Source organism: Ictalurus furcatus, chromosome 17 (genome assembly GCF_023375685.1).
Source record: "Ictalurus furcatus strain D&B chromosome 17, Billie_1.0, whole genome shotgun sequence".
In the NCBI taxonomy this organism is placed as follows: domain Eukaryota; kingdom Metazoa; phylum Chordata; class Actinopteri; order Siluriformes; family Ictaluridae; genus Ictalurus; species Ictalurus furcatus.
Window position 1 is genome coordinate 7,287,961 of NC_071271.1, and position 15,581 is coordinate 7,303,541.

The window sequence follows — 15,581 nt, forward strand, 5'->3', positions numbered from 1 at the left end:
ATTCACTAGGACAGACATTCAGACTTTTTCCCATAACGCCTACTTCCCAGTTGTCAAAAAACTGAAATGGGCTACCAGAGAGTGCCAGTTAATATCAAACAGTTCAAAATACCCGTGCAAATATCGACTGGCTCATCAGCTGTTTTTGTTATGAAAATTAGATGACTCTTTTGGTGCATCTTAGGGTACTTTCCAGCATACTCCACTGTTAAAATGGAGAGCTCCTATACAAAATGCAAAAAGAGTGGCAGGTCTGATGCAGTCTTTTAAAATAAATAAATAAATAAATAAATAAATAGATAAATATATAAATATATAAATAAATAAAAGCAGTTTTACAGAAATATATAGATTCTGGATATAAATTTTAAACATCTAAATTTATCCCTAATGAACAAGCCATAGGAGATGGTGGCAAGGAAAAATTCCCTGAGACAACACAAGGAAGAAACCTTGAGAGGAACCAAAAGGGGACCCATCCTCATCTGGGTGACAACACCAGTGCAATTGTAAATAATTTCCCTTTAATAACGGTATACTATATAGTCAAATAGTGCAATTGTGTAACCAGGAACATATGATCAACTTATGAGTAGGAGCTCAGAGTCATTTCTGAATTCATTACAGTTTTAATTCAAAGTCTATTTTGTTGAAGTTATTAACTGTTCAATGATGGAGACTTGTCTGCAAAACTGTTTATCGCAATTGCAGTCAGACGGCTATTTAAGAAATCATCTTTATGGTCTCTATTTAGTACCATCCACAGTAATCTCATTGATCTTTAGGCTGTCCATGAGGGGCCATCCTCAGCAGCAGTGACTGATTTTCAAGTGATGAGAACTCCAACCAGAAGGCTGGCAGGTCCGGAAAGCAGAAGGGGTCAGGATGACTGGCATCTCAGAACTAGCATATGAGAGAGAGAGAGAGAGAGAGAGAGAGAGAGAGAGAGAGAGAGAGAGAGAGAGTGACAGAGAGAGAGGGGGGGGACAGAGACAAAGAGAGAGAGAGAGACAGAGACAAAGAGAAAGAGATACAGAGAGAGACAGAGAAAGAGAGAGAGAGAGAGAGATAGCGAGAGAGAGCATTATCAGGTATGCTCATTGTCACCTAATGTTTAAAGACATTATTTCACCCCCTAACCCACTGTCCAAAAAACCCCACCCCTTACCTGGCATTTCATACCTGGATTGAAAGCTGCCAGATACAGAACTGCCACTGTGTAGGACCAACATGAGAAGATTGACATTGAACACAAGTACACATTTGCTGTTAATCAGGCCAGCTGGTTTTGTAACAGGAGCAGTTTGTCTCAGCAGTTAGGTTTTGCTTAGGAGCTAGTTGTATGCAAGAGTTCCATCTATTTGACAGATCATTTAATTCAGTCCTGACAAGCATGTCTTTAATGTTTTGTCCCATCTGGAGTAGATGAGATTTCCTCAAAGGGAAAGTCTAAGGAAGTAATTATAATCGGAGCCACTGTGTTTGGCAGTGGTTAGCGGTCAGTACTGCTGACATGGGCCATGACATCATCCGTGACCTTCTCAGGATAGGAATGAGGAATCTGTAGGTTTATAATGAATGTTAGTTTTCAATGTGGAATTTTCTGACCTCAGTGTGACACCTGTGGCAGGGTGTGTGATAGTCCATGTATATTGTAGGGCTGTGTGAAATGTGGGGAAAGAGGAAATAAAAAGCTGGAGCTCTTCAGTTGTGCGAGTAACAAACCCAAAGATGTCATCAATATATATAAGAAACATTTAAAATTTTATATATATACACTTATATTAAAATAATTTCAGCGGGTGGTTCCCTTCCAGTGATTCTTAGAATACATTCTGAAAAAGAGCTCTCAGTATGTCTTCATTAGAAATGACTGTGCGCAGGTTTTTGCGGTCCAGACTGTTGCAGGGACTCATTCAGGTATCCGTAGAAAATATGAGGAGTCTTACACAAACGGAGCTAAAGACTAAACAATGGGCTGGATGGAGATCATCAGATATTATTTCTCTGGAACAATGGTTATAGGCACAAGATGAAGTCTGATCAGTTGTGACAAAGGCAAAATATCTGGTGTGCCAAGCCTGTGTACAAATTGTGTTATCCACTTATCCACAGCTGTGTAGGTTTCACATTTCATGCAACTTTTCTTTTCCAGCTGATATTTTTCTAATTAGATTTATTAAGTTGTGAATATTTTATTACATATTCTGGACTGATTTATTTTAGCCGAATAATTTTAATAGTTAGGATTGCAACAGTTTTGTAAATGTAATGAAACCTGTATAGTTCCAGCTTCACACTGTAGTTGCTGTAGAGCTGATTTAAAAATACTTGTATATTTTTATAACATAAACCCGCCCCCCTCTCCGTCAACCCCTTGTCTCATTACATATGTACGTGTCCTCACTAGTACACTCTTATAAAAACAAGGTGCCTAGCATTCATAATGTGTACCTCTGGGGCACAATCAATCTCTCTAGAGAATTCAATTAAAGGGACTCTGTCTACCGTAATATATAATTTCAGTCATGATATTCGATGTTGAATAATAATAATATAAAAATAATAATATCAATTCACACATTATGTAAAGTTTTATTATGTAGCATGTAAAGTTTAGTAAGCATTTTCAAGTCGTAGAGTCCATGTCAAATATATGTCTAGTAGAAAGTAGGGCCTGATGGACAAAAAGTTTAGTCCGCGATACTGAGTTTAGGAGCTACCACATTTTGAAGACTGATAATACCAACCAATACACTTTTATATATCATACATAAAACACACCAATAGTTTTGTTTGTTTGTTCATCTGGGCAATGATCGTCTACTTCTCATACTTACAGAAGATTGAAACTGAATCAATAACCAAAAGCAATCATTTAAATAGTTCATCAAAACAGCACAAATTACATTTTCCATTTTATTTGACTTATTTTACAGTGAAATGTCCAACCCTTTTAATTACCTAGCTTTATCTGTAACTGTTAAACATTACATCCTACACTGTGTTTATTCAAAACGCCATCACGTTTCTAAATGAGCTTTTACTACAAACCATTTAAAGAGATATTATCTGTCGTTTTAATCAGCTTCAGCGACGTGATATATATTTTTATATACAAGTTTGACTTAAGACAACTTTGTCGAGTAACGCGTCACTGGAGTAAGAACAGTGAAAGAACCTGACTTACAGATCCACAGATCACACACAACTACATTTTGTTTAAGAAAATTCAATCACGTGGCCTCTCATTACTGCTATGTTAATATCTTATGGTGTCACTACAGTTATATTTTATTTTAAATAACTGTGGATGTCAGCTGTATTACTGCCATTCTCAGCCCCATACAGCTCTCACTCGACAGGCTCCTGCGTCATGAAGTTGTTTTTGAAAGCTGTGCTGCATAAAATTATTTTAGTCGTTCCAATAAGAAAAGAGAATGGAATGGTTTCTGGGGTTTTTTTTTTTTTTTTTAATAAACCTGAAAAATTCCATGAAATCCATCTAAAGTGCCACATGAACAGTACCATCATATCGTATCATTATCATATCATATAGTGTCAGCATGTGTGTGTGTGTGTGTGTGTGTGTGTGTGTTAGTAACAAAATAACGGTTAAAGAGAATTTATGCACATTTGTATGCATGTGGCGCATCCCAGTACAATTTGGTTCTCCATGTGCACACAACAGAACACTGAAAAGAAATATACACTGCAGTGAACATACTCGTATTCTTTTTCCAGACGTGTGAAAAAAAGAAAAAGAAAAAAAAAATCTACTGAATTGAAATGAAAACACTGGCAAAACAATCAGGATCAATAGAACTGGTGTCAGTATTTTGGCCATTTTAAATGCATGCAGAGGAAATTTCAGGGAAAACTCTCACAAAATAAAACCTACATAAACTACATTTTATAAACACTTTGATCCAGATGATCACACTTGAAAATCACAGCATAGTTCAGTCCAGAGGACCAAGTCAAACATGAGCCAAGTCAGATTTATTATTATAATCTGTCCATGAAGAACTTCAACATCTATTAACTCAAAAAGCTAATAACATTGACTCTCATTTCTGTTTTTTTTTTTTTGTTTGAGCTGATAAATTACTTGTGTTTACTTATCACGTTCCCATCAAGCCTTGTGCAAATGACTGTTATGAATAGTCACAATAATAGATCTCTTGAGAATAAAAATACATTTTAAGTAAACAGTGATTGTATTTCTGGCGTTATGTGGTCCTGCAGGTTTCTCACAACAGTATTGCAGTGATGAAATGTGGAGAAATATCAAGGCACTGAATGATTTGCATTATTATTATGAAGGTTAAGTTGGTTAGTTTTGTTCTGTTTTGTTGTTTAATCATGTTCGTCCACCGAGAGCCTTCAGGTGGCAGTGTACTGAAAATGGCTGCTTCCTTTAAGAAGTGAAGGCTGAAGATGAAGTCAGGACTTGGCAAAGAGACTATTATACAGCACGTACGTGTGTGTTGACATACAGGTGATGTTTTGCTGGTTACACACAAACATACAGTGGGATGCAGGTGAACAGTAGCTGCTAATGAGCTTCGGTGTTTGACTTTCTTGTTTTAGTAATATTGGGTGTCTGATATGTTTGCTTTTCACATCATCTCTACATGTACGATCTGCATATCCATAACCACTCTCATTATGTGTAGGACAAATCATTTATATTAAAAAAAAAAAAAACCCATACAAACAAACAAACATAAAAAACAGTCCAGAATGGCTTGACGTCATTTGGCTATACCACATACTAAATGTGGAAAATGTTCTACAGACAGAAAAAAACAAACAAACAAAACACAAATACATACATCTGTTAAGCAGTTTGAAAGAAAAAAAGAAATTTAAAAAAAGAAATTTTTGCATACTAAAAAAAAAAATCTGAAATGTCACAGAGATCCCTGTTGACCTAAAAGCAAAGATGATTTAACACAATCAACTGTTCCTCTGTTTTTTAAATCTTGTAGGAATCACTTTTGAAATCCAGGAAGGTGTAGAAAACCTTTGACGACTGTCTGACAACTGTACATCCGAGCTGAATATACAACTTATATTCAAAAGAAAGAAATACAAAATAAAAATAAAAAGGCTTTCCTCCTCGTAGGAATCAATAGAGCCGGTAAACAGGAAGATGAGTCACTTGAAGTTTCCCCTGGTGCAACCATTTGACCTTTCTTTACCTCCTCTGATGACTTTAGTTCATGAACTGCGTGTAGCCCTCTGCTCCTGTTACGATCACGTCCATCCAGATCCTCATGGCCTCTGCAGACGGAGCCACCATGTAGTACAGTCTGTCATGGGTCTTTACACAGAAGGTCAGGGAGGGGTTGGGGCTCTGATGGCAAGACACAAGAGTGAAATTAGCCACAGGAGCAATCCCTTTCAGCCCGGAGCATCTGTTGTTATGGTTTTAATACAACTTATCAGCCAAAAGAAATCTGAAAGACATTCTTGCATGCAGGACAATCACTGCAGCTAATGCTTCAGTTTTAAACAGAGGTTAATCATGCTAGTCAAAACATTAGTGGTGCAGAACATCACATGACTTATTTAAAAATACATATTCTGTTCATTTATGGCACACGATTCGATATGTACAGTAAAAGTCGTATTTAAACCTTTGTGCAACCTGTATCCGACTGCTGGGGTACAGCTGTGAGCCTACTTGCAAGCCATAGATCAGTAAATCAGGGCTGTCTGATGAAGCTAAGCAGGTTCTGATAATCGATAGCTGATCGACCAGATTATACCACAGCTCAGTTGAATTCACAACTCTGATTCATTTTCTATAACAGCAATAGTGGAAGCTGTAATTCAATCACAGGTTTATATTAATTAATGCGCTTGTTCCAACATGTTTCTATAGTAACAGCTATAGGGACTTGGCAGACACTCCACGCAACTTCAAAGACGAATAATAAAGATTCAAAACATGTTATTTAACAAAAAAAACACCAACAAAAAAAAACCAACAAAAAAACAAAACAAAACCCTAGAATCATTGATATGGTGAAGCTTTCTGTAAGGGCATGTTTATTTAACATTTATAGAAGGAGTTTTGGGTGTCAGAATGTTGCAACAGCCTTCCACCAAGTTTTCCACCGCAGGAAAGTCTTCAGGAAAGAGGACTTGCATTTTGTGCTTTCTCTGTAATAGAACAAGCTGTGTTTTTGCTTCTTATTAGCATTTTTAGAGAGAGAGAGAGAGAGAGAGAGAGAGAGAGAGAGAGAGAAAGAAAGAGAGGCTGGTGAGTGAACGCCTGTTTTGTTATAGGAACTAACTAGTTTCGTGGACATTCTACAACATCAAATGTAACTATAAATGGATAAAATGCATAATGTGAAAATTTCCAATAAATGAAAAAAAATAATCATTGGCAAATTGCTGTATTATATAAGGAATGAACACTTTGGTTCTGCAGCTATAGGAAAATAATAACAGTAATTTCCCAAACCCGGCTGGGCCACGTCACACCACCCTGTCATTGATAATGCAAGTAAAATATAAGGAGAGAAAAAAAAAATAAATGCAAGTGTCCACAGTAACAATACTCTACATGCTTAATATGTAAAGAATGAAACAGCAAGTCCCATAATGTTTCATTCTTTAACTATTAAAACATGTAAAATACTGTTACTGCAGACACGTAAAAATTTCTCCTTAAATATTACTGCGTGCCATTCAGGAGCCAACTGTCTAGGCAGACACTTTTGGGCAGCGTTTCTAGGCTTTTCTCCTGAAATAATGGCAATCCCATTCTAAAGACAGCATAAGACAGTTGTCTTCCAAGGCTCATTATTTCGGCCAAATTTGAAGGAAGCACTGCATAGATGCTTCTTGGTGAAGGCAAGCTGACTATTCTGTTCACCAGATGAGAGTTTCATAAAATATATATTTTAAAAAAAAATTGAAAAAGTGGTGGTCAGGATTGACATTGGGCATAATTTGCTAGCTAGCTTGTGATTCATAAATAATTATAAATAGGTAACATTAACCTATTAGACAATAATCATAATAATAATTAAAAAAAAAATTTATACCAGCATAAACCTAGACACCACTTTCTGTACACCCATAGTCTAGGTTTACGCCAGTATAAAATATACACATACACACAGACAAAAACTCACATATGCAGTTAAGTATGATATCCACACTTATGAACGTGCACACACACACACCTCTACCAAAGTGAGGAGGCAGCAGTGTGCTGCAGGTAAATGGATCAGAAAAACCCCACAAATATTTCCCCCATTCGCCACCACACAATCAGACCTGCCCTAAAACCATTCAACTTTGTGGCCAAGGGAAATCTGGAATAAGCCCGACCGCTCCAAGGCCGACTCTGTGACTAATTCACCTCAATGAGGATTGAAAGGCTTTATCTTAGCAAAAGAATTTATAATTCAGTTCAGCTTTGTCTGTGCGCAAAAGGAGGCTTGATTGCATGCAAAACACGTTTCGAAATACATACACTAGTCAAGTTCAGGTTGAAAAATCCTTTCTGTGGAAACAGCCAGCAGAATGAAAGAATGGTCAGAAAAGAACGGTGGAGAGGAAAAAAAAAACCAAATAAATACAAAACCGCTAACAACAAGTGAGAAAGAAATTTATGGAAAGTAAATGAACGAAATGAAATAAGGATAAAAAAGAAGAAATAAAAAAGGCAGCAATTACAGAGAGGATTGTAGTGTGAAAGCTCAGAAGCAGCAGCAGTGTGTGAAAATGCGTGTGTAGCTTTATTACAGAGAGGGAGAATCAGCTGGGAATCAGTGAAAGCGTTCCTTAATGGGATGATTTACCTTTGTGGCGCTGCGTAAATGGTCGTAGTAAACTTCCTCAATGGCCTGGAAATAGATAACTCCTTTCAGCTTGGTCTCATGCTTGTCTGTGAAGGAGGCAGAAACAACAATGTGAGCAAAAAAAAAGTGCAAGACTGAAGTCTAAACAATGTTCTGTTCACCTTCTCACACTGATCCATACCTCTTTTCTTATATTTTGAGATGAAGATTAAATATATTGGTTATATATATATATATATATATATATATATATATTTTTTTTTTTTAACGTTACAAATCATTAGTAATGTGCCAATATGAGAGTTATTATACAGTTGTGGAAATTTTTAAGTGGGGGTCTTCCTGTGTGTGAGAGAGAGAGAGAGAGAGAGAGTGTGTGTGTACAGATGGGAGTGCAAATTAGCGATGGTGGTCATGTGACAGAGACTGATATTGCCTTTTGAGTTGCATTTTTTTTTTTGCATTTACCAGTCATTTTAAAAACAGATTTAATTTAAAACAGTATTTCACATAATCTCTGTCGAACAATATACTGAATGTGTTCGTTTTTATAAATTCTTTTTCATTTTCGTTACAGAAACTGCGCATAAATTGTCATGTTGTAAAAATCATTTCCTGCATTATTCCACTTAGGATAATATTGAACACATTTGGACGTGAACAGTAAAAACAAGGGGTAAAACTAGACTGTCTTTAGGAGGCGGCAATATGGGAGGCAGCAATCCAGCCCTGTTATTGAGTTTGCGCCATCTTTTTTGCCCGTGTAACCATCAGGGGTAGAAACCACTATCCCTGCTGAGCACGACGGCTGAGTGTGAAACAGAATTTCCACAGCATTGCGCTCGATTTCATCAGCATCATACAGAACGCGGACGAGCTGCTGGATATTTGTATGCCTCGAGCTATCCCGAGGCTATCGGAAACCACAGCAGCCTTCCCCGAGCTAAAGCCGCCGCTAATTACCGCATCCCCCCACGCTAGCTTCACTATGCCAGGACTCAGCTCTTGAGAAAGATGTCTTATAATTTATATTAAAAAAAAAAAAAAAAAAAAAAAAAAAAAATCAACTGAAAAATCTAAATGCTGTAAAATACTGTAAATCCTTCATTTATTTCACTTTTTGGGTTTAATTTGTTTCCTTACCCTACTCTTCTGCTTCTACATTTGCTGCCAAGTTGAATTTCTGATAAGTGATCTCTTACTTGGCCAATAAAATGGATTCAGTTAAGAATTGTAGGCTCTTATCTCCCAGGCTGGTTTCATGCTTATGGCTTGAGTGCGGACCTGAATACCTACCGGAATAGTAGGAGAATGTGCGTTTAAGGCGATCGAAGACGAACCAGCGCTTCTTCCACGATTTAATCTTTCCACCCATCTTGACCAGGTAGCCCTTACACATCTTTTCTGTGAGGATGATGTGGTAGCAGTTCTCCACGTTGTGACCCGATGACTCGACATGTGAGCGCAGGTCAAACTCCTCTTTGCGGATGGGCAGGTAGCGGGTCATGGGTCGAGCCTTTGACCAAAAAGGGAAGAAAATCTATTTTTAACACTTCCCGAACTCGAACACAGCAGTGTGATCGATTCTACAGACTCATCCAAGATGGCATCCTCGACATCGCCTAATCTGACAGATCATCAGACATCTATGGATTTATGGAAAGGTCTTCATTCTACATAAAAACAAATTAATCAAGATGAACCAATAAACCTTTTTGTTCCTTTTGGGAGATTAAATCATTTATTTGCATTGCACGGCTCAGCTTGTGTCCCTGCATTATAAAACGACACAAAGACCTTATTTGTGCATAAAGTTAAATGTCTAAGGACACCGACTACAAACGGCACATCCTCAAAGCCGTCTTTCCCTAGGGTGTCAAACTCCTCACTACCCACCCGAACAAAGATTTAAAGTCCCCATCACAGGTGTTCACACTGAACGCGGTCATGGTAGCCGTAAAGCTGTGAAACCGTTAGTTAGGTGCAATTTCCACAACCTTTTCCTATCCTATTTCCATAACCTGTGGCCTTTTTAATTGACTTTTTCTGTTAGCACCAGAACATAGTATGTCACAGTACAAATAGCCCAAAAACAACACTAGGCTCATACAAGTTAAAAATGCATATACAGAAGACACTGATTTGATGTAGCCATCAAAGGGAAAAACTAACAACAAAATAATAATAAATTCGTAATAAACTCATCTGTGCATGTTTAATCACACAAACATTTTATACATATATAGTATGTATGCATGCATTTTATTTATATATATATATATATATATATATATATATATATATATATATACATACATACATACATACATACATACATACATATATATATATATATATATATATATATATATATATATATATATATATATATATATATATATACACACACACACACACACACACACACACACACACACACGTAATTTAATTTATATATACATAGTCATGTGAAAAAAATAGGTACACCCCATGGAAATTGTTGAATGTTTTGACATATTTGGACAATTGATCCTCTTTGAAACAGTGCCTATTAATAAAGTTGATACACTATCAAATGACACATAAAACTGATATTTTGTAGTAATTTTCACAATTTAAATGAACAAAAAAACAGATCAGTCACATGGAAAAAGTAAGTACACCCCATACATTAATCACACCTTCAAATCCATAAAATTAGAATCAGGTGTTCGAGATTGAGTGCCAGTGATTAGAACCTGCTTAGGGAGTGCAGGTGGAACCGGTCTTATTTATACCCCTCTCATATCTAGTGTCTGGTGTTCCCTTTGTTATTGAGGTGTGTGGTGTTATCATGCCAAGATCTAAAGAGTTCTAGAAGCCTTTCAGAAAAAAAGGTTGTGGATGTGTACGAGTTTGGCAAGGGATTTAAAAAGATCTCCAAATTATTTTAAATGCATGATTCCACCGTAAGGAAAATCTTCTACAAATGGCACAGATTTTTGTCCAGGAGTGGCCGTCCCAGCAAATTCAGTCCAAGAGCAGACCATCTGATGCAAAAAGAAGTCTCCAAGAACCCCAAAATTTCATCACAGGATCTGCTAGTAAGTCTTGCAACTGTTGGTGTCAAAGTGCATGCTTCTACAATCAGAAAGAGATTGCACATATTTGACCTGCGTGGGAGGCGTGCCAGGAAAAATCCTTTGCAAGATTACAGTTTGCCAATTAGCATATAGGCAATGGCCAGGCCTTTTGGAATAATGTGCTCTGGACAGATGAATTGAAGATAGAGTTGTTTGGCCACAGTAACAGCAGACATGGTTGGTGCTTTTCAGGAGAAGCACCTCATACCAACTGTGAAGCACGGTGGTGGAAATGTTATGGTTTAGGGTTGTTTCGCTGCCTCAGGGACTGGACAGCTTGCATTCATTGATTCAACTATGAATTATGAATCATATCAAAGATTGTTTGAAGATAATGTTGAAGTTGAACCAAAAGTGGAATCTTCAACTGAATAATGATCCTAAGCACACTAGCAAATCCACCAAATAATGGCTCAAAAAGAAGAAACTGAGGGTTATGGAATGGCCTAGTAAAAGCCCGGATTTGAATCCCATTGAAATGTTGTGGGGGGATTTAAAACGGGCAGAACATGCAAGAAAACCCTCAAACATCTTGAAACTGAAAGAATATTTCATGGAAGAGTGCTCACAGATTCCAGCAAACCAGTTGCCAATTATGCAAAACAGCTACAAGAAGTTATTTCTGCTAGGGGGCGGGCAATCTTCTGAGGCCAAGGGTGTACTTACTTTTTCCACAGAAGAAAATCACATCTATTGATATTTCTGTAGAATAAATGATTGAAAAAGCTATTTTCCTTGTGGTTTTGTTCAAGTATATCAACTTTATTAATAGGCACTGTTTCAAATATGATCAAATGTTTGCTTGTCCAAATGTGACCAAAAAAAGATAATTTCCATGGGGTGTACTTATTTTTTCACAACTGTATATATAAATTACTTGTAACAATTTATGTTTGTATTAACTGAACGTTAAATCTAATCTAAGTGGTTAAAAGATATCCAATATCCAAGTGGTTAAAATTTCAGCTATTAAAATCTCAATATTTCATGTTAAGTAGCAATGTTAAGTGTTATGTTAAGTACATCATGAGTATTTTAAAGAAACACTGGGGAAAAAAAATATTTTCTATACACACATACATACACAGTGATACTTTAATGTTTATGCTGGGAAAAATCCTGTTACAGGGTTTAGGACTGAACAGCACCCTCACCCTCAAACTCACCATTAGGGCTGTACAATACATCACTTGCTAATCAGTATAATTATTACAAGAACTTTGTTTCAGCAGCTTGCTTTAAAATACTGCAAGATGTACCGCATTTGCAATGTGTAGCAGTATGAAATGCAATATGCTATTATAGTCATCCTTACCCACTATTTGTGATGAGCACAATGAGGGGTATATACAACTTTTTCCCTCTCATAACTACATATATATGATGGCCTCAATTGTTTTTCATCTCTCACTATTTATATTTTTACGTTTTGCCAAATTGAAATATACTTCTCTTTTGCATATATCTCAACCACAAGTAAAGTTATAGAATATTAAATTCTTGTAACCACCCCCCTCCACAATAAATTGCATTTATTTAGTATGAAATAGTAATCACTCGTAATATTCAGTAAATATTGACACACGCTGCTGGGAAAACTGCACATCCCCATCACTGAGCTGTACTGAGAAGCGCTGATACAATATTGATGGTCACGTTACAGGTAGCTGCTTACAGATGCTGTACAAATCTTACGTGAGAATTTCATTAGCTCGGGCTCCCGAGTGCATGCTCTCATGTGGGGCCGCTAAAAAACAATTACATAATATCTGTATGGTACCGTGGTCATTTCCAGTGCAGGATATTATTAAAACAAATGAGAAGTGTGACCGCCATTTTCACACAAGCACTTTACTGCACGATATCATGTCATTTTAAATCGTTGTGTTTACTTATGTATACAGTTTAAATGCTGATAAACAGCTTATTAAACAAATAAACCAATATAGTTTAATTACAATGCTTTACAACCACCATGAATTTACAAGTTCGGTGTTGTTATTTACTAGGGGTGTAATCATCAGACACGTGATTAATATAAATCGAAGCAACAATCATAAATCATTGATCATAAAATATAATTATACATCAATTATAATTTATATAATTTTGAAATCAGCTAGTGATTAGAATTGCTTGAAGATCGATTCTTGAAAAAAAGACAGCCAACTGGAGTGTACAAATAATTCATATTTTTAAACTAATGTGTAAATAAGGCAGAATAACTTTAATAATTTAAAAATAGTCCTTCTCTAGATCATCATCATTTAAGAATTAACAGTAAGCCTACCCTAGATTCTAAACAACATTTGGTCAATTATAAAATAGAGGCTATTAAATATTAAATGAATTCTGTCTGCGGAGCCACGTCTCTGTATAAACACTGAACATCATCCTGTCTGCAGTGTATGTACTGCTGATTATCATTCACCTCACCTGAGAGAAGTTCTTTGCTCTCATCTTCACCTCCTTCTCAATCAGCTGCTGCCGGTGCACCGTCTCCTCCTGCAGCCTCTTCTCAGCCTCCTCTCTCCTCTTCCTCTCCTCCTCCAGCAGCTGTTTACGTGCCTGGCTCTCTCGCTCCTACGGTACACACACATACGCACAGCAGAAGAACCACGAGAATTTAGAAACTTGTAGCATTCATCCATCAGTACAGTATTCTATCAATCTTCACATACACAGATTCCAGGGTTTCGCTCACCTTGGACTCGAGGAGTCTGGCCTTCTCCAGATGAGCCTCCTTCAGCAGCTTCTCCATCTCTTCGATTTTCAGCACATCCATCCCACTTGCACTGGGTCACAGGAGCACACGGATTCTTTTAGTCCTCATGCCACATTCAGCAATTCAATTTAAGCAGATTATTAATGTTTGCTATGTAACCTGCCTGCCCAATAGAGAGGCAGAGCAACTTTGGACATGAAAGGCATAAAATCTTAACTTACCCAATCTCATTGCACACGTTATTCTTGTTACATAATTCTCAAAAGAGTGATCAGGAAAAAACACTTTGAGGGATATTATTTAGGAATTAAACAATATTACTAAATCAGAAATCAGGATCACTTTATTGGCTGTGTACATCATGTGTATGGAATTTGTCACGGTAGAAGTTGTGTAGTAATAATAATAATAATAATGCTGTAATAATACAATGCTGTAAAAACTGTAATATAAGACAATAATATAACTGTACAAATAATACAACAAAGTAAATACAGCAGTACAAGTAATGCAAACTTAAACGCGAAAAAATGAAACTAGAGATGCACCGATACTAAATTTCTCGGCCGATACCGATACTTCTGCCTTTTATTCTTTCTTTTAAATGAATAATAATTAATTTATTAAATAAATAAATGAATTTGCCTCTGTGTATTGGTGCTTAACAATAACAGTAAAATACAAGAAATAAAAAATATTCATAAAAATAAACATTTGCAAGGCAAAATAAAGTAAAAAAGGAAGAAAGTTATAAAAATGCGCACAGTTTGAAATAAAGTGCAGTACAGCAGTCTGAGTTAATGTGACGCATATGAAACAACAATACAGGGTTTTTCATTAATGTAATGTGTAAACGTATATGAGTATACATGTAAATGCAATAAACACCACGTGTGTGAGCACAAGGTGCATCAGTGTATCATGGAAATGCATATCCATATCAATGTTACTCATTTTACACTTATTGCTATTCAGAGCTGTTAATGTGAGTTAGTGCCTGTGTGAAGAAGCTTTAATTTGATTTGCTCTGAAGTGTTTCCCAGAGCATAGGTTTCCAGGATAGGAAGGGGAAGGGTCTGCAACGATGCACTGTATACTTCTTAATTCTGTATTGTACAGGGCCGAGATAGACAGCGAGCTACTCCAGATCTTGTTTTTTTCTAGAAGAATTGATGATGTGCTGCAGTTTGCCCCTGGCCTGAACAGAAGCACCAAACCAGGCAATTATGGAGGAGGTCAGGATGGACTTGGACCAATACAGCCTGGGGGGAGACTGGATTTTTTTTTTTCAGCTGGCTCAGCCTTTTTGATGATGCAGGTAGCGTTTTTCTCCGGCTAAAGGTTACATGACATGACAGTCTGGAGGAACCTGAATGGCTCAATTGCTAAGGATGATGGGGTTGCTGTTTTCTGAAATCAATCATCATATCCTGTGTTTTTTGGATGTTCAGGTCCAGGTTATTGTGACTATACCAGATTCATACGTGCATATGGATTTGAGGCCCGCAAGAGTGCTGCCCTCTACGAACGTGTGGAGCTTGATGGACGGCTCATTAGAGGTGCAGATGTTGCTGTATAGGAAGAAGAGAAGAAGGGGAGCACGTATCCCTGGGGTGTGCCAGTGCTGAGTTATAGTGTCTGACATGTATTTGCCAAGCTGTCCGTCTGTCAGGAAGTCTGTGATCCATTGGCAGATGGAGTTTGGCAGATTGAGTCAGTTTCTTGTCCAGCAGCTCTGGAATGATCATGTCGAAGGCTGAGCTGAAGTCAACAAATAAGATCCTCACATGTTCTAAGGGTGTCGACATGGAGGCTCATTTTTAATCCCTCAGCCTACTGGTTCTTTCAGGGAACTGCAGAAGTTGCAGTGTTCATTACTACTGATAATTTAACACTGCTACATCA

At 37.1% G+C, this 15,581-nt stretch overlaps 1 protein-coding gene across 2 annotated transcripts in view; it reads right to left on the minus strand.

Annotated features, from left to right (window-relative positions):
• Positions 1-2,569: 2,569 nt before the first annotated feature.
• The window catches only part of phldb1b (pleckstrin homology-like domain, family B, member 1b), a 72,676-nt gene continuing 59,664 nt past the window's right edge, over positions 2,570-15,581 (minus strand). The window contains exons 20-24 of one of the 2 annotated variants that reach the window (XM_053646405.1): positions 13,656-13,746; positions 13,388-13,534; positions 9,126-9,345; positions 7,830-7,915; positions 2,570-5,362 (exon numbers count right to left, since the gene is read on the minus strand). In XM_053646405.1, the coding sequence (XP_053502380.1) occupies positions 5,222-5,362; positions 7,830-7,915; positions 9,126-9,345; positions 13,388-13,534; positions 13,656-13,746 (685 nt within the window). In that variant the 3' untranslated portion in view covers positions 2,570-5,221. The remainder of the gene's footprint in view (positions 5,363-7,829; positions 7,916-9,125; positions 9,346-13,387; positions 13,535-13,655; positions 13,747-15,581) is intronic. The other variant, XM_053646406.1, reaches the window with a different exon arrangement.